Raw genomic sequence first — 20248 nt, 5'->3', positions numbered from 1 at the left:
AGATGATGAAAAAAAAAAAATTCCACTGCAGTACCCCTTTAACCTCCCTAGCGGTACGATTCCGTCTGGAAATTTGTACCAAAAGCGGTACAATTTTTTGCATTGAAATTCCACATCTCCCCCATCACATTCCCCCTCCCTTGTCACATTTCCCCCCCCCCCATATCACATTCCCCCCTGTCACATTCCCCCCCACCTTGTTGCATTCTCCCCCCCCCTGTCACATTCATCCCCCCTGTCACATTCTCCCCCCTTGTTACACTCTCCCCCCCGTCACATTCATCCCCCCTGTCACATTCCCCCCTTGTTACATTCTCCCCCCCCCCCTTGTTACCTTCTCCCCCCTCCATGTTACATTCCACTCCCCCCCTGTCACATCCCCCCTTTGTCACATTCCTCCCCCCTGTCACATCCCCCCCCCCTTGTCACATTCTCCCCTCTGTCACATTCCCCCCTATGTCACATTCCCCCCCTATGTCACATTCCCCCCCCCCCCCCTTGTCACATTCCCCCCCCCCCCCCCCCTTGTTACATTCTCCCCTGTGTCACATTCCCCCCTTGTCACCTTCTCACCTTGTTCTGCAGCAGAATACACTAGGTTTGCCGGGCAGATTTCAAACCTAGTGTATTTGCTGCAGAACAAGCCCTTTCCCCTTCAGCCAATCACAGGCTTTACACCACTGCGGCCTGTGATTGGCTGAAAAGGGAAAGGTCCTGTAAGTTGAATAGAGCAGTGAACAGAGCGCACGGAGGGGACCGACATCTGCAGGGACCGGGATTAGGTGAGCAAAAGGTTTTTTTATTTTCTTCCTTCTTACTTTTACACTTAGTTCAGGGTTTTCTACCAGGGGGCCTCCAGCTGTTGTGAAACTACTGCTCCCAGCATGCCCCGGACAGCCAAAGGCATGCTGAGAGTTGTAGTTTTGCAACATCTGGAGGCCCCCTGGTTGAGAAACGCTGACTTTTAGTATATGTCTTTACCTGCTCTGGCCGGCCCCCGCAACGGGAGCCGACCCGAGCAGATAATCACATATTTTCCCGGGGGCTGCATCACTACATCGCAAAAAGCAAAAATCGCGATTTGATTGCTTTTGCGATATACTGTGCAGCCCGCACAGCAACTTTGCAATTCTACCCCGAGCGTGACTCGGGGTTACCGCTTCTAGCAGCGAAAATTAACCCCGAGTCACGCTCGGGAATACCGCTAGGCTGGTTAAAGGGGTTATCCAGTGGAAAACAATTTTTTTCTAATTAACCGGTGCCAGAAAGTTAAACAGATTTGTAAATTGCTTCTATATAAAAATCTTAAGCCTTCCAGTACTTATTAGCTGCTGTATGCTGCAAAGGAAGTTGTATAATTATTTATGCTCTCGGCTGACACAGAGGTGTCAGCAGAGAGCACTGGGGTCAGACAGAAAAGAACTACACAACTTCTTCTAGAGCATACAGCAGCTGATAAGTACTGGAAGGGTAAAAATATTTAAATACAAGTATTTTACTAATCTGTTTAACTTTTTGGCACCAGTTGATTTTTAAAAGAAAAATTCTACTGGAGTACCCTTAATGCTTCTAGTGGACAATGTTTGTAAAGTTGATGCTACTTCTGTTATCTTGTGAACTCTCACAAAATCCAAGAAAAAGAAAAGCTACAGTATGAAAATAAATTTGTATGGGCACTGTTTCATGGATCTGTATAACACTGACTGGTAGTGCAAACGAACAGGATGACCAGCACAGGTGAAGGAACATCCTGTTCGTTTGCACTATCATGTTACTTGGCGTTGCCCACGCCAGTCCTGGCACTACGGGCTTGAGGAGTGAGCTGGACTTTCTTCTATTTGGTTTCTACTAACACTGACTGGTAATATGGCTAAGTGTATGATCCCTTAGGATATGTTTACATCCGAACACAGCCTATGTTTGTGGTTCATGATGGCAGAACGTTATGTTGACATAAACGGGGGCCTACCTGGGATGGAGCCATTGCTTTTATTGGACTGAACATAGCCAAGTATTGACTAGGTATTGTATATTTACTGCATTTGTATAACTCTATATCCTCAAAAATTTACCAAATATAGCAACTACTAGACTATGTTCGTTGCGCTGATATTAAGGTTTCCAGCACGGTATGCTTTGATACATGTATGTGTGCCGTTCTGCTGGTTTGCCGACAAATACCACAGACTATGTTTAGATGTGAACATTGCCTTGACTTAGTGTTTGGTTTACCTTGTAACATTATGTGTTCAATTTCAGATCTGCTTATCAACTTAAAAGGGAATGTCTCATTGAGGGGTCATTAGCAAGTCTTCTGCTAGGGACCCCCTTCTATTAGCCAAAGCTGAGAGTTGGTAAGTAAGAGTAGCTTCTGCTCGGGTAGACATAGCCTGTCAAGGTATTGCATGGTCAACAATTCAGTTAAGTAGCAAGCATGTAATACTGCAGTTTCCCTCAAAGTAAATGAACCTACCTACCTGGATCTACCCAAAGGATACCAGCAGTCATACCCAGAGCAATCAGCTGATCACTGGGATCGCTGTCTTTAGGAAAGGGGATGTCTTTCTGAGAAGTTTGAGAACACACTGACATCTTTTCGGTCTTTAGACGGTAAGGTCTTATCAATGGCCTTACAGTATAAAACCATAACACTTCCCTGTGGCCCCTCAAGACCAGTGGTCAGCAACTAACCTTGTATAACTGCAGTATATTATGAATATTGGGATTGCCACTTTAGGTTGTAGGAAAAGCATTTTCTGCTGATAAATAACTACTGTGAAGTGCAGAGGATGACATTTCATGTGAATGAAGAATACACAGAACAAATGTTACTTTCCATTATCTCTGCATCTATTGCACCAAACCAGTTTAAAGTAATCATATAAACCCTCATTAATATGTATTTTCTCCAAATTTCTAGTCAGTACAAAAACTTTCAAGATAAAATTTCTTCCCAGAATGCTTAGTATTCTGGCAATAAGAATATGGTCAGTACTGGATACTAGGACCCTACAATGGAGATAGGATCAATCTACTAAGAGTCCCTAAATATTAAAGTGGGTCCTTATTCTGATCAAGCAGCTTAGTCATAAGTAAGTAACTTTGTATGATATAAACCATATTAGTACTGTCTATCGTTTTCAGTTCTCTGAATGCAGCCAGCGATGTAACCAGTGCTTTTATTCTGGTTGCCATAGCTATGTGCGGAGAAACATATATATATGCATACATTTAAGAACAAATTTTCCTTGACAAATATAATATATTTCATATACATTTTGCTGATGTACAGTAAAGTTTAGTATAATGGATATATAAACATGTGCATAGGTGTAGACATAGTAACCACATCCTCTGTGCACATTGCTGGCTGCTTCATGCAAAAACTATTGTGGTTTTCCCACAATAAAAGTGTAGAAAACCCCCAGTAAAAGCCAGACTGAAAAATTAGGAAGATATGTAAAATGCAATGTTATAGTGATGATCTGATGGATGTATAACACGCGGCTTCGGAGAGGTAAAAAGTGGTTTGAGAAGAAAAATAAATATGACTTAAACAAGTGTAAATCTAATTAGCCCCATGGCACCAAGACTCCGGAGAGGCAGGAGACAGGGTAAACCCTTACCATAGCAGCTGCGGTTGTTTGGTTCACCTGGTGCTGAGCTGCCTTTATTTTGGCTTGCAGGTGTGCCGGGGGGTGAAAGTACTTGCATTTCTCCCTAGAGCATCGGCCTTTGATGTAATCCATGCAAACAGTTACAGTGTTCTCATTGGTGTCAATCATGGCAATATCTATCGGATGCGCGTAGCGACAGTCGTTCTCACCGCGGGTGCAGTTACCACGCTGGAATTCTCTGCAAACCTAAGGAAAAAATTATCTGCATTTAAACAAGCACTTACATTTGTGATACAGAATAGATCATAACATCCAGTGCTGAAAAGCCACGCACTCCTTAAAATGACTATAAATGAAAAACTGCATTAAAACTGCCCATTGGATTTCTATTACTAATTAGAGACAGTAGCTATCCTATAGACATGAACGGGAACAGTTTCTGGGCAGGCTTTGTGACTTTTGAAGAGGTCATTCCATAGGGAGGGGAAGGCTGAGCTGTAAGGTCTAATCACAGGGACCCCCTCTGATCACAAGGGATCTGCTAGAATGCAGCAACAGTGCACATACTTGACTACTATTTACTTACTACTCTATTGCTTTGTTATGGGATTGCACTCGGTTATCATTAGTAATCCCATAGCGAGTGCATTGAGTGGTGGCTGAGCATGTGCACTACCCTCTACTCACTTAGGGGACAAAGGACATGTTTTTGTGATCACTGGCAAACCTTAAAGGGGTACTCCGGTAAAAAAAAAAAAAAAAATGTAATCCTGTCCAGAGCAGAAGAGGTTTGCTATGGGGATTTGCTATTGCTCTAAACAGTTCCTGACATCGACAGAGGTCTCAGCAGAGAGCACTGTGGTCAGACAGAAAAGAACTATACAACTTCCTCTGTAGTATACAGCCGCTAATAAGTACTGGATGGATTAAGATTTTTAATAGAAGTAATTTAAAAATCTGTTTACCTTTCTGGCACCACTTGATTTAAAAAAAAAAAAAAATGTTCCACCAGAGTACCCTTTAAATACCTATAATCCCTCATGGTAAGTTTTATTCTTGGGATAACTCGTTTATCTGTCTACTAGCCAGGACCCAGCATTGCTCAGTCTTCTTACTTAAGAAGGAAATGCAACAATGATGATCCTCATCACCATTGCACATATCAAATAACTTAACCAGCCCTAAGAAGGCATATAACAAGTTAATGTCCAAAGATTACACAAATCTGTAAAACCACACCCATTGCCATCTATGGGCTACTGTCTTTTTTTATCATGGACTCTCTAATGAATAAAAAAAAAAAAGTGGCATTCCCCATCGCATGCTGAATTATGCAAGTGTTCTTCATGCAGTGTCTATCGAAGCATTGGAGATACCTGAGCATTGTACTCTGGTATCTCCGGATCCTTATCAGTACAACATGTTTCAACTGCAAAGTATCTTCAGGGGACTATACATGCTGTAAAATGTTAAAATCTATGTCAACATAATGATGCCTGGATCCCCATGGGGCTGGTCAAGACATCGCTGGGTCTGAGCAAATTGTTTATAGGGATATGAGTTTCACTCGTTTGGTTGTTTTTTTTTAAACTATGATATCAATAAACGTTTTAGGTTCTGCATTCTTTATGTTAAATGAACCATATCAAATCATCTAGGCTGTGAGCAACAGGACACATACTGTTCACGTCCATAACTATATTATGAATCATTCTGTACCCCATCATTTCCTACCATTATCTGTGATTATTGAGTTAAGACTCCTAATAATGTATGCCTTTCCCTGCCAGTAACTTACAATATAATGATGTGATTGCATGTAAAACAACATGCAGCACATTTACATTATACATTAATAGTGGTTGTCATGGTTGTTTAAGATTAATGATGATAAAATTATTTGGTGCAAGGGTTTTTATTCCAGTGTTATGTACAGAAAGCAAAGTCACTAAAACATTTTTAATATACATTGTTTTTCGATTCCTTTGCATTTCCAAAAGGTTGATAAGGAATAAAGATCTCATAAGTTTTGGCAGTTGAGGATTTGCCATCAGCAGCAATAACCTGCCTCTTGTCCTGATCGTGTAACTAAGGCAAGGTTGACACCTGCATTGTATTTTCTTTTGTTCTGCTCAGACAAAGCACTCTTTACAGTCAAAATACATATACAATTGAAAAATGAACTATGACCCGACTATGTTTGGGTCATTAAAGTCAATTGGGCCCGTGCCCGTTCATGTACGTATATGTTGGCATCCCATTTTGACCCGATGCTGACATAGAAGTATTTGCTAATTGTAGTGTGAACCCAGCCTAAAGGTAGGACCTAAAACCGTGGTATACCGCGGCTTTAGGTCCTGTCACAAAACCGGATATGGGGCAAAAATGAGCCGACCAGAGTCACTATCGGACTCCGGTCGGCTCATTCAAATGAATGAGATTTGGGCTGGCTGGGATACGGGAGTGCCCGGTTTTCCCATCTCCCAGCTGGATCCGGTCCCCATATATGATAAATGTAGTGTGAACCAAGCCTGCACTAAGCACTAAGCTGTCTACATAGAGTAAAAGAAAACATGATTCATCAGACCAGGCCACCTTCTTCCATGGTCCTATTTAGCTGCTCACATAAGGCTGCCAATTTGGTGGTATACAAGGGTAGACTACATAGCACTGAAAGCTGTAATGACCCAGAAATAGCCTTTTTTTTTTTTTTTTTTTAACCAATTTGTGCTACACTGGCTCTTCTGTAGGATTAGACCAGATGGGCTAATCCTGTGCCCATGACCTGATTCACCTGTTGTCCTCCCTTGGCACATTTTTTGGTTTGTACTAACCACTAAATTCTGTGAACACCACACAAAGTCCTATAGTTTTAAAGATGCCCAGACCCCAGCCATATAGTCATCACAATTTGGCCCTTTAAAAAGTAACTCAGATGCCACTTAGTACAGATAATGAGCGCCGATCTTGGTGATTTGCACTCATTTACTGACCCTTCAGTCAGTTCGATCAACCATGCAGGCGAGCCCACAAATCACTGCTGGATTTTTTTGTGTAGCCCTTCAAATTCATCACTATTGACCGCACATTCCCTTTTTTCCCAGTGCCATGTGCCACAGATAACAATGATTTTATTGTCAGCACAAAAGATGTGATCAGATGTTCATCAGCTGATTTCTGGCTTTGTTACATGGGCCAATTATCAGGAATGTGCATTCCTTGAAACGCTCATTCACCTGATAATCTGCGTGTAAAAAGGCCTTTATTCTTGCCCATTTTTCTTGCTTTCAAGAACTGTCTGTAAATTTTTTGCTTAATATACCCCATCCTTTGATTAGGCCATATCACAAGATAATATTATTTTTTCACTGGTATGTGTATATGTCTGTGTATATGTTCATATATGGAGTATATAAGTTTCTATATAGTGTAGTGTGTACATTGATGTATATATGGTATACATGTTTCTATATAACTTGCTTTGATGTATATATGCTGTTATGATGTATTATATTCTGATCAATGTATTATTTGTCCAAATTGAAAGTGTTAGTATAATTTGATGCATGGCAATAATATGGTAATATTTCGGTTTGGTATGACCCAAAAATGAGCTATGGGATCTGGACACCTTAACATATTTAATGACAATGTAATCTCATTTTTTGTGGGGTTTGTCGCAGGTCTTTTTTCTTCTTTCAGATGGGAATACCGATTTTAAATGCTGATATTATTTCAGTACCATATGGTGGAATGCCAGTGTTTGTTGAATTGCATTCTAAGATTCGTCAAGTTGTCTTCATAAGTAATTGACAAGCCCTGAACAATAATTCCATATATTACACAATAATACTGTACACTATTATATAATAAAAGGATTTCTTATGAGTGTTGAATGTGCAGCCTGTCCCACAATAAAATCTAATATTCATAGCACGGTACTTCCATTAGGCCAACTAATCCATTTAGCTGTAACCTACCTCCAGTTTGTCTGTGCGCACCAGTTTCTGACCAGCAGAGCCACCAGGTACTGTAACAGCTGGATTTCCAGAAACCAGGACAGGGGTATTTGGTAGAAGCTCTGCAGGAACAAGACCCATGCCTGGGGAGACATGACTCAAGTAGGGACTAAAAGCCATGGATGGGCTTGTTGCAAGTGATGGAGTCACAGGGAATGTGGTCTGCAAAGAAGTAACATAAAAAGGAATTAGGGCACATTCATCAAAAAGTCTAATGAAGAATAAGCATGTCTCCTACCACTGAGTTCAAAGGGCCAGCCAAGATTAGAAAAATGGTTCCACAAAAACATTGTTAGGCACGTAGAGCTATGTCAAGCATTGCATTTCGGTCCTGACAAATCAGGACAATAGTCCATAGTTTGCATTAGTGATAAAAGTGACGTGGTCAGGAATGAAAGGCCAGTGATTAGCCAAAGAACTTGCTTCAGGCCAGCAAAAAAACAAACAAAAAAAAAAACTATCTTTCATTGGCCACACATCTCCCCGTGTAATAGGGGATGTGCGGGCAATGCATGATGGCAGCAAAGGGTTGCACGAATGATCCAGCACTCGTATTACCCAAGCCCTACAATTGGCTGAGTAAAGGAGCCAAAGTTTACTGCATGTGTTGGACCATCTAATAGAGCCCTTACTTTGGTTGTTTCAGGAGACACTAATATCACTAAATAAAGTCTACAATAATAAGAATTTAAAATATAATATCTGTCATTTTATACAAGATAATGTAATGTTTGAAATACTTCTGGAGAATGCCCAATATATCCTTCCAGATCACACATGGATCACATGGGTATGTCTAAATAACCTCAAGTCATCCCTGCAAATGGGAAAAACAACTGTAAGGGATGAATCAGCTGATCCCGGAAACTAAGACCATTAGGAAAGTTCGCTACGCTCTTCAGTTTTCTCATATTTTCAGAGTAATGCAAACTCCTGAAATATTGTTATCCAATCTGTTGTATTTATTTTTGCTGTTATGATTTCCCCTGTAAAGGACTGGCATTTGCTACTCTTTTACTGTACACAGTGGTATGACAATATCTCCTGACGCTGAAAGCGAATATGCTTAGATGCCCCCGTCAGGAATATCTCTTCAGTGCTTACCGACACATAACAGCCACAAGACCCATTTGGTACCAACCACAAAGCCTCTGTTAGTGCCAACTATATTGTATTGTATAGTAGTACCTACAATTTCTCCATTGAAAGCCATTCCATGGCATATACAGTGAGACAAAAGGGGTAAAGTTTCTCCATGAGCAAAATGCATAAAGACTTGTGGAGACTTATCGACCATTCATGCTCCACTGGGGATATGCAAAGCAGCTCTTACATCTGTTTTTCCAAGTGGCTCTCTCTCAGTGTTTCACTCTAGGAGTCTTGTAAACTAACTTGCAATGTATGCCAAGCCAGAGATCTCTGCAGAAGTAAAGAATACCCATCTGCAGACAGCTGTTTCAGGGTTTTGCCCCATCAGTACAGAGCAGGGTGCGGGCTAGTGAGAGGCCTGTCATTGAGGACAAATGGGGGTAATGTTTCTCTTTGAGCAGAGTGTCTTAACAATTTGTGAATACTTATAGGCCATTCACGTGTCTCTATGGACTATGCTCAAGGAGGAACATTACCAATATTATCAGACAATGACAGTCCTCTCCTTAGCTAGCCAGCACCCTGCTCTGGTGAGGTGCAAAACCCCAAATAATTGTCTGTAGGTGGGTGTTCTTTCCTTCTGGAGAAATCTCTCTTTGGCTCGGTATACATTTCCAGCCAGTTTCCAAGACTGCTAGTTGAGTGACACATGGACTTTAAGGGAAAGTCACTTGAAAATATGGTATGATGTGAAAGCTGCTTTGCGTATCCTTTCCTGACAGTATATACCTACACCCCTGGCCTGCTAAGGGTCTCTGAAATGTAAAAAGTTATATATGAGCAGCTGTAAGAGTTTGAGGACTTTTTTCCTTTGCATTCATTTCTTTGTGCAGGAAAAAAAACTGGGACTAGTGTGACAGTGTTTAGTGACAGCACTCTACCTCTACAATAGAAGCATGTGGCTTAGGCTGCATTCACATCACGATTTCTCCATCCGACTGGAGTAAAACGATTTTATAGCCTAAAATCGTATGAAATCGTTAAGTCGGATCCATTGACCTCCATTAAAAAATCGGATCCATTACACACATTCGATTTGATCCGCATCCGATTTAACACAATTTTTGTTCAGGTCTGAAATCGGGGTTGACCACTGATGTGTAATGGATCCGATTTTTTTAATGGATCCGACTTTATATACGATTTCATACGATTTTAGGCTATAAAATCGTTTTACTCAAGTCGGATGGAGAAATCGTGATGTGAATGCAGCCTTAGTTTGACAGAGTGACAGTAGTTACCGATTATCAGATTGCTGAGCAATGAGCAACGCCCCCCATAGGCGGGTGAGACAGCTGCACCTTAGACAGCTGCTTATCCTTTCTATGTCCTGCCATGTCACTGCTCTTTACATATTCCTTCCCCTTGGCTAACATGGTACTACGTATTTTTTACATTTTCTATTATGTTGTAATTGGCACTTTAAGCAGGTCAAAAGCTGAGCTGGGAATACTTCTTGTAGTTTTATTGCATGCTGTGTTTTACCTGTGTAAACAATTACTATGCCCCTGACCTATTTTTCCCTTAGTAACTGGGTCTGGAAAGTAGTTGCAGTATCACATACAGCTCATAAGCCTTCACACATTCACAAAAATGTCTGATCCAATGAAGTCTGAGAGTGTAAAAACTAGAAAAATCAAGTATATATTAATTTCTAATAATTAGATTCTGGAGGAGATCTAGAATGATGCCTGTTTTTCTGATAGCTGCCAGGCTCTTTTCACACTGTGTTTGGTAGTGTCCATCTGGGGTATATGTTGGGGAATTCCCAGGCACATCCAAGGGATACTTTTGATTGATGCCACTTAGTGGTATTCAACACCAGCATGGCCTCCATGCTCCCTCTATGCATCTCTATGGGAGAGCAGGAGATACAGTACTCATGTATCTCCGACCCATAGAGATGCATGGAGGAGGCGTGTCAACCACAGCTTTGTGTGGTGGCCACTAGGTGCATGGGGAGAGCTGGGGTGCCAGTCAGGAGATTATGGGGTGTCCCAGTGGTTGGAACCCCACAATCAGACACTTATCCCCTATCCTGTTCCCCTTTACATGTACTATATTAAAGGGTTTTTCTACGACTTAACAGGTTATTCCAATCTATATATATAAAACTCAACGTGTGTGTATGTATGTATGTATGTATATATGTATGTATGTATGTATGTATGCATGTATGTATGTGTGTATGTATGTGTGTATGTATGTTCCACAAAAACTTCCAAACGGCTAAAGATATTAACATGAAACTTGGCACACATGTTACTTATATGTCAACAACAAACATAGGATAGGTGACTTAACCCTTACTCACCCCCATTTGCCAGGGGCGGGGTTTATGTTTAAAGTCCTATACAAGTCAATGGGAAATATATGTTACTGCATAACGGCTGGAGATATTTCGATAATACTTGGTCACATATTACTTATATGTCCACTTAACCCCTTAAGGACCGGGGTTTTTTCCGTTTTTGCATTTTCGTTTTTTGCTCCTTGCCTTTAAAAAATCATAACTCTTTCAATTTTGCACCTAAAAATCCATATGATGTCTTATTTTTTGCGCCACCAATTCTACTTTGTAATGACGTCAGTCATTTTGCCCAAAAATCTACGGTGAAACAGAAAAAAAATCATTGTGCGACAAAATTGAAAAAAAATGCTGTTTTGTAACCTTTGGGGGCTTCAGTTTCTACGTAGTACATTTTTCGGTAAAAATGACACCTTATCATTATTCTGTAGGTCCATATGATTAAAATGATCCCCTACTTATATAGGTTGGATTTTGTCGGACTTCTGGAAAAAATCATAACTACATGCAGGAAAATTAATACGTTTAAAATTGTCATCTTCTGACCCCTATAACTTTTTTATTTTTCCGTGTATGGGGCGGTATGAGGGCTCATTTTTTGCGCCGTGATCTGAAGTTTTTAACGGTACCATTTTTGCATTCATAGGACTTATTGATCATTTTTAAATTATATAAAAAGTGACCAAAAATACATTATTTTGGACTTTGGAATTTTTGTGCGCGCACGCCATTGACCGAGCGGTTTAATTAATGATATATTTTTATAATTCGGACATTTCCGCACGCGGTGATACCATATATGTTTATTTTTATTTTTATTTACACTGTGTTTTTTTTTTATGGGAAAAGGGGGGTGATTCAAACTTTTAATAGGGGAGGAGTTAAATGATCTTTATTCACTTTTTTTTTTTTTGCAGTGTTATAGCTCCCATAGGGACCTATAACACTGCACACACTGATCATTGTTATCCCATAGGGACCTATAACACTGTACACACTGATCTCTTATGCTCCCATAGGGACCTATAACACTGCACACACTGACCTTCATCATTGATTACTGGTTTCTCATAGGAAACCAGTGATCGACGATTCTGCCGCATGACTGCTTATGCCTAGATCTCAGGCACTGAGCAGTCATTCGGCGATCGGACAGCGAGGAGGCAGGTAGGGACCCTCCCGCTGTCCTGTCAGCTGTTCGGGATGCCGCGATTTCGCCACGGCTATCCCGAACAGCCCACTGAGTTAACCGGCAACTTTCGCTTTCGGTTTTAGCCGCGCGGCACAGCTCTGAGCGCGCGGCTAAAGGGTTAATAGCGCGCGGCGCTGCGCGCTATTAGAGGCGGGTCCCGGTTTCACTATGATGCCGGGTCCGCCATGATATGATGCGGGGTTACCGTGTAACCCCGCGTTATATCAGGAGAGCAGGACCAAGGACGTACCGATACGTCCTTGGTTCTTAAGGGGTTAAAATATAGGATAGTTAATTTAACCCTTAACTACACCAATTTGTGAGGGTCAGGGTTTTTGTTTAAAGTCCCATGCAAATCAATGGGAAATGTATGTTCCCACATAACTTCAGTACGGCTGAAGATATTTCAATAACTGGTCACATATTACAGGTCGGGATATGAGGACAGGATGGGAGGTTGAGATAGGAGGACGGGATGTTTGGGATAGGAGGTCGAGTTAAGAGGTCGGGATATGAGGACGGGATAGGAGGTGGAGATAGGAGGTCGAGATAGGAGGTCGGGATAGGAGGTCGGGATAGGAGGACGGGATAGGAGGACGGGATAGGAGGTCAAGATAGGAGGTCGGGATAGGAGGACGGCATAGGAGGATGGGATAGGAGGTCAGGATAGGAGGTTGGGGTATGAGGACGGGATATGGGGTTGGGATTTGAAGTCAAAAGCTTCCTCCTTTGTTGATTTTCCTCCCCAACAAGGATGAGGAAGGAAAAACCGGGCAATGCCGGGTAGTTAATGATATTTATGGCATATTCAGAAGATATATGTAGAGATGAGTGAAGTTACAGTGATTCAATTTGTCACGAACTTCTCGGCTCGGCAGTTGCTGACTTCAGCCTGCATGAATTAGTTCAGCTTTCGGGTGCTCTAGTGGGCTGGAAAAGGTGGATACAGTCCTAGGAGAGAGTCTCCAGCCACCAGAGCACCTGAAAGCTGAACTAATTTATGCAAGCTAAACTGCTGAGCCGAGAAGTTCGTGACGGATCGAATCATTGTAACTTCTCTCATCTCTAGATTTATGTCTTAAAGATTTAGGTCTTACTTTTGGGACCTGCACCTATCCCCCGAACCTCTGTCTAAGCATACCTGCCTGTTTCTATAACTCTCATAAAGATAAATAAACAGAGAGCCATACCAGCTGTTTGTTGCACCACCATTTGCACCTTTTCCACATCCCTTGGGCCACTTTGCCAACCTCTTCTTTGTTACTAAGGAGTTCCTCTAAAGATGGGAGTCCATGCCTTCACCACGCAGAAGAAAAGAACCCACCCTCGCCTTGGCTCCCTTCTTACATATGCCCCATAGAAGCTGTTTGGTCTGCCTCTATGGTATATCTGGGATTGGCTGTTACAGCTTTCTTTCTAATATAATACAAGTATGCCTAGTCTGAGCTTCATTTTTCTTTGTGTACAGCAGTACACATAATTATAAGGACTCTTGCTAATGCTGGAGAAGAGGGTGGATCCTCTACATCGCCATTAATATACCTGCACAGCTCTGTCTGATCATGCAAAAAATGTGATGTCATTTACTTTCATTAGATAAAAAATACACATGCATTAAGATTGGTCTAGTCCTTTAAATGAATCGAGTACAGAGGATTAAATGATCATCACAAATGCACATTACTTAAGGGATGTGATCTCATGAATGCACAGTGCGCCTTTCCCATTTCATCTTCAATGAATTCCATATCTGTTAATTACGATGGCTCGATACATGTAACTTATCACTTAGAGACATTATTTGGTATTGCTAATGCTTTCCATGAAGCCTCACCCAATGTCTGAATACAAAGCTTTACAAATAATAGACAGCTTACAGACAAGCTTGGAGGTTAAGTGGGATACATGTGCATGGTTATTCATGGTAAGTATGACTGTGGCTGACAAAACATTTCCCATTACCTCTCATTTATAAAGCTGTACTTTATGGTTGTGTTTTACCTCACCAGTTTAGAGATTAGTTTGGACCTGAATATACTGTAGTTTTATACAGCTGCACTAAGGGTCCAGTTCTAAAGATACAACCCTGTGTTCTACATTTAGATTTCTCTTCTTGACAAGTGAAATTCATTCTACATTGACAGATTTCCCTTGTAATTGGGAATCCCACTTGTCGTACAGGTTGGTTATTGTAAGCCCAGAATTATCAGCTGTTTGGATCGCCCAGCGCTGCCCTATTTGGAGGAAATAAATGTCCCTTGATATCTGTAAGTATGTGACAAGATCCATATGGCTTTGTCTTAAACTAACTCGGGCAGAGTCATGGAGAGATCATGATGGGAAACGACTGGCGATGACACTATACAAGCCAAGTACAGAAAGTCCCGGCAAATGTTTCTAAACCAAAAATAATGGTGGTGCTAGATTTCCCACCTACTGGACACCAGTAATGCTCAACGGACTCCATTGTGATGTCTGGTGTTTTACTAGACAAAATAGCACTACACACTGCATTATTTTGTCCTGTATAATTTGCATTGGAGGCTCCATAGATGTAAACTATGTCCAGGCTTAGTATGATTTTTGCTGTGCAATTTAGGGGAGTGGCACCCTCTCTAGCCGTGCACCCCTCCACTTTTTCACAGGAGGTTTTAAATTGATAGTGGATCCAGCATATCACCCAGTCAGAGGTCATATGCCCAGCAGAGGTGAGTGAAATGAGTGTTAGGGTCCCATCCAAAATGAGGCCACCTCTGCGTGGTGGATGGGGGACATGTTTTGATCAAAAAGTGTGCTAAGAGCCTCCATTTTTTTGACGAAGAGTGCTGCTGCAACCTTTTTTTGTATACTCTGTATTTGCCACAGCAGCATGCACCCGTCCATTAGGTAGTTGTGCTGGCTATGTTTTTTTTTGTTTTTGCTGTCAAGGCTTATGTTAATCTAAAGGTTTAAAGGGATTTTCTTGGATTAGGATGAACCATGAATGTTTGATTGGTGGATGCTCTGCCAATTATCAGAGAGAAAGGGCCCCGATTTAACGTTGAACACACTGGCACAACCATTGAATAAGGATGGGATGTAATACCAGCCATAGCTGCATGTGCAAATAAGCCATGATGGCTGGGTAAACATCGAAGGTTCATCATAGCTATAGCTATAGAGGTCGCAATTGTGACTGGGCCCCATAGCCAGGGGGGCACGCAGGGGACTGATAGGTCGGGCCAACTCTGCCGGTAAAGAAACTTCACCGGCCGGGCCTGGGTCTTTAAAAATTTGGCGCACGGCTGGAAAGACCAGGCGCTGCTGGGAGCAGAGGTGTCCCCCGCAGACACGCACGTCTGCACCATCCAAGCCCCTGAGCCCTGAAGTGTCCCTGCCTCTAAACATGCTGCATCCTCGGCATCTGGTGAGTGTGAGCAGTGGTGGGGGAGGGGAGTAGTTGGGGGAGGAGACCAAGGATGATAGATATATGTGAATGTATGCATGCATGAATGTATGAATGTATGTGTGTACAATTGCCCAGGGCCCCCATCGCCAATGATGAAGCATCCTGTAGTGAACCTTTCGGCAGCTAATGGCTGCTTGCAGAGGTTCACATTACATGGGGCTGCACAAAGCTGACAGGGCCACTTTAAGGGAACCTTTTCTGATCATCCTTTGCCTCCATCTTCACTGTTCTCCTCCTGCTGGTGTAATATCATGGAGCTTATACATCAGGAGTCAGAACATGGAGGTGAAGGGGAGAGAGTCTTCATCTGAGGAGCCCAGAGTGACCCGTCCCCTGCCATGTGCACCATGAGGTGACTTTCCTCCATAAAGTGAGTGCATTATGTGTAAACTGTGTATGTTATGTGCAAATATATGTATATGTGATGTATAGACGGTACTGTGTGTTTATACACTTGAGTAGTGTGTGTCTCTGTATGTGTGCATTTATATGATGTCTGTTATATATGTAGCATGATGCTTTTTGTCATGCATGTAGAGATATTAAAGAGGTTGTGCAACAGCTCTTCCTTTCTTCCTTTGTCCCAGGTAAGACAATGGCCATGGAACCTAGATGACTCCCAACAGGTATCCTAATAAGTACAGCAGGTCATTGTATAGAACACGCTGGGCTTTAGCCATTTCCTTGACAATTGTCTTGTCTGCAGCAACATCCCTCCGTGCGCCATGTCGGATTGGGCGGAATCTCATACAAGTGTATGGGCTTTCATTTAAAGCGGAATTCCACTAGCGAAATTCCGCTGTGTAAATATTCCCTTAAAGTGCATCTGTCACGTAACTTAACTCTATAAAACCGCCCTCAGAGCCTAGCAGGGTTTGTGCCGCTGTGAGGTGCAAAACTGCGCCCCATGCATTTCTGTGTCGGCCCCTCTCCTCAGCTGTCCGGAGATCCCGAACATACAGCGAGGGGAGGGGGAAGGTGGAGCCGTGCAGGACGCAGTTCTACACCTCCCTGTACAGACTTCCCTCCTTGCCCTTCCCTCAGGAGGGGGGACACAGATTCTCACAGTCCCGCAGCTCCTGGATGTAGATTTTGATAGCTGTGAAAATGTACGCCCAGAGGGCTGTGAGAATCAATTTCCTCCTGAGGGAGGTGCATGAAAATTTAGGTCCAGGATCGGGGCTGTGAGAATCCCTTTCCTCCTGAGGGAGGTGCATGAAAATTTACGTCCAGGAACGGGGCTGTGAGAATCCCGTAAATTTTCATGCACCTCCCTCGGCAGGAGAGGGATTCTCATAGCCCCGCTCACACAGCCCCCTGGACGTAGATTTTCACAGCTGTCGAAATCTACGTCCAGGAGCGGGGGAGGGAGGTGCAGAACTGCGTCCTGCGCCTCTCCGCCTTCCCCCTCCCCTCGCTGTATGTTCGGAAATCTCCAGACAGCTGAGGGGAGGGGCTGATGCAGAACATTGCATAAAAAAGGTATGGTTTGCATGGGGAAACTAACCCCTGTTGGGCTGCAAGGGGGGTTTTATAGGGTGAAGTTATGTGACAGGTGCATGTAAGCCTTGTTTACACTGGCCCATCATTATTATGATATGCTTATATGTGAGAAATCATGACGACTATTAATTGATGTGAGTTAAGAAAAAAATCTGCAATATATAAAAAACAAAAACGTAACCACTGGACTGGAGCAACCGCGGGGTCTGATTGTGTAGCAGGGTTATATTTAGAGGGTACAGTGTGTGGCAGGGTTATATTTAGAGGGTACAGTGTGTGGCAGGGTTATATTTAGAGGGTACAGTGTGTGGCAGGGTTATATTAAGAGGGTACAGTGTGTGGCAGGGTTATATTAAGAGGGTACAGTGTGTGGCAGGGTTATATTTAGAGGGTACAGTGTGTGGCAGGGTTATATTAAGAGGGTACAGTGTGTGGCAGGGTTATATTAAGAGGGTACAGTGTGTGGCAGGGTTATATTTAGAGGGTACAGTTGTGGCAGGGTTATATTTAGAGGGTACAGTGTGTGGAAGGGTTATATTAAGAGGGTACAGTGTGTGGCAGGGTTATATTAAGAGGGTACAGTGTGTGGCAGTATTATATTTAGAGGGTACAATGTGTGGCAGTATTACCTTCCAGGGGGTATAGTATTTGGCCTCATTATAATGATTATTGTTCTGATATTCAGAATGAGGATCTACGGATAAAGTGAGAAACCAATGATGTCTGGGTGTCAGACTATGCAAAGAATAGATATAGCTGGAAGAAGTCCTGGTGCCTGGACCAACAGAGAAAACATTCCTCAGGTCATTGATATTGTGTATTCTCCTGACTGTCCCATCAGAGCTGTAGTCACTTGTGAGTTCTGCATTGATGATGGGTGACACTGTGCCCCAATCTGTGGCTCTCCAGCTGTTGCAAAACTACAATTCCCATAGGGGGAGATTTATCAAAACCTGTCCAGAGGAAAAGTTGCTGAGTTGCCCATAGTAACCAATCAGATCGCTTCTTTCATTTTTTAACAAGGCCTCTGAAAAATTAAAGAAGTGATCTGATTGGTTGCTATGGGCAACTTTTCCTCAGGATAGGTTTTGATAAATCTCCCCATAATGCATGAGACTTTCCAGATATGATGGGAGTTGTAGCTTAGCAATAGCTGGAGAGCCACTTGAACCGAGGTGATCAGTGGGGGTCCCAGCAGTTGGACCACCAACAAAAAAAATTAGCTGCTTACTTTAAAATGCCCAACCTATTTTTGGTCCCAGTCTGCCCTTGGTGCAGGGGGGTAGGGGGGCCCTGAGCAATTTTTTGGGGCCCTGTGGTTTCTAGCTATGCCCCTTGTCTTCATCCTTTAGTTATGATGGTCGGTGGAGATTTGGAAGGTCAGATCCATATCAAACATTGATGTGTTCATATCCATGTGCACATGAGACCTTGTAAAACATAAAACAGTGCACACTTGTTTTGGCATATTAGGATCCCCTTACCCCTTTTTGTAGAACAAGTAGAGAAGAATGAGAGGCTCTGGCTCCAAGATTGTGAGGTGCCTAGTCTAGTTTCTTTAGTAAAAATAAGGTAGATTTCTTGGAATTTTGCCACTGTCAAATGCAAAGTGCTAGTGTGCCATCACTATGCACTTATAATATACATATAATATACAGTAGGAATAGAAAGGGTGCACATAATATATCTGAAAGCAAACTCGAAACCACAAAAACCCAGTGGATCTGCCCTATTTCCATATTAAGCAGATGGGGGAATACTTGTGAAACTCGTGGTCTTTTGTCATTGTCTAAGCTAACACTTGATCTAAGAACAGCTCTACACCTTGTAAAAGCCTTAAAATGTGACACAAATATTAGGTTATAAAAATACAAACATAAATACGTGTAAGTCAATATAATACAAAGTTCTGTATCTACAAGGGCAGGTTACAGTAACTTCATCTCTAGGTTAGAAAGTCTCAGATTATATACAATATAACACAGTTGTTTGGAGAAGTAGAGAAGCAGAAGACAGATCTTATCTATAGGGGAACAAACTAAACTTCCATTCACCCAAACCTCCTTATGCCCAAGGACATATGTCTCAGTATATACTGTGCTATACTTTACCTCTATATGCTATTGATTTTGTATGGAGTTTTTTTTTCTGCAGGATTTAAACAGATTCTGACAGAAAAAAAAAATGGTGTAACACTCTATTGCAGTGGTCTTCAACCTGCGGATTTCCAGATTTTGCAAAACTACAACTCCCAGCATGCCCGGACAGCCAACGGCTGTCCGGGCATGCTGGGAGTTGTAGTTTTGCAACATCTGGAGGTCCGCAGGTTGGAGACCACTGCTCTATTGTATGCTGCATTACAGAGCACTGCTTCTAATGGAGGATGCCTCCATAGTATACAACTGTAAGTATTGTATGGACATGACTGTGCTGTGTGCATGAGCCCTGAAATATTCTACTTTAATATTTTTGTCTATGTAGCTATTTTTCAGTTTATATAAATTCTGCATGGTAACCCCTAAGCTCCACTTTGTTGTGTTTGCGTTGCTTACACAAGTCCCATTAAAGGAGTATTCCTCTATAACGCTTTATGTTGCTGGGGCTGGTGTAAAAATAAAAAAGTGATACTTACCTATCCTGGTCCCACACAGATCCTGTTCCAGCACCTTCCAGCATCTCTTCTCCCTGCTTCAATAACAAGATGTCAGAGTAGGATCTGCCTGCTCAGCCAATTACTGACTAAGGTGCGACAGCTCTGCCACCAGTAACTGGCTAAGCAAGTAGGTCCAGCTGCATAGTCTTGCCTAGGAAAAGCAGGGGGAACCAGAAGAAACTGGAAAGGGAGCTGCAGGGGACTGGGGGTAGGTAAATATTCTTTCACTTTTATACCAGCCCGAGCAATATAGAATGCATTTTGGTATGCCAGAATACCACTTCAATGATTATAGGTATTACATTTGGGGGGAAATGCCGCTTTTCAGTAAAACAAGGCTGGCTATAGATGCTCCAGAT

At 42.3% G+C, this 20248-nt stretch overlaps 1 protein-coding gene across 10 annotated transcripts in view; it reads right to left on the bottom strand.

The window, feature by feature from the left end:
- MBNL3 (muscleblind like splicing regulator 3) overlaps positions 1-20248 on the bottom strand; it is a 182239-nt gene that overhangs the window by 29912 nt on the left and 132079 nt on the right. For all 10 annotated transcript variants that reach the window (XM_056539024.1, XM_056539026.1, XM_056539021.1 and 7 more), the window contains 2 exons: positions 7598-7798; positions 3627-3863 (listed from right to left, as the gene is read on the bottom strand). In XM_056539024.1, the coding sequence (XP_056394999.1) occupies positions 3627-3863; positions 7598-7798 (438 nt within the window). The remainder of the gene's footprint in view (positions 1-3626; positions 3864-7597; positions 7799-20248) is intronic.

This window comes from Hyla sarda, chromosome 9 (genome assembly GCF_029499605.1).
Source record: "Hyla sarda isolate aHylSar1 chromosome 9, aHylSar1.hap1, whole genome shotgun sequence".
Lineage (NCBI taxonomy): Eukaryota > Metazoa > Chordata > Amphibia > Anura > Hylidae > Hyla > Hyla sarda.
The sequence above is the reverse complement of the archived record's forward strand: the minus strand, read 5'-3'. Positions and strand labels throughout refer to the sequence as shown.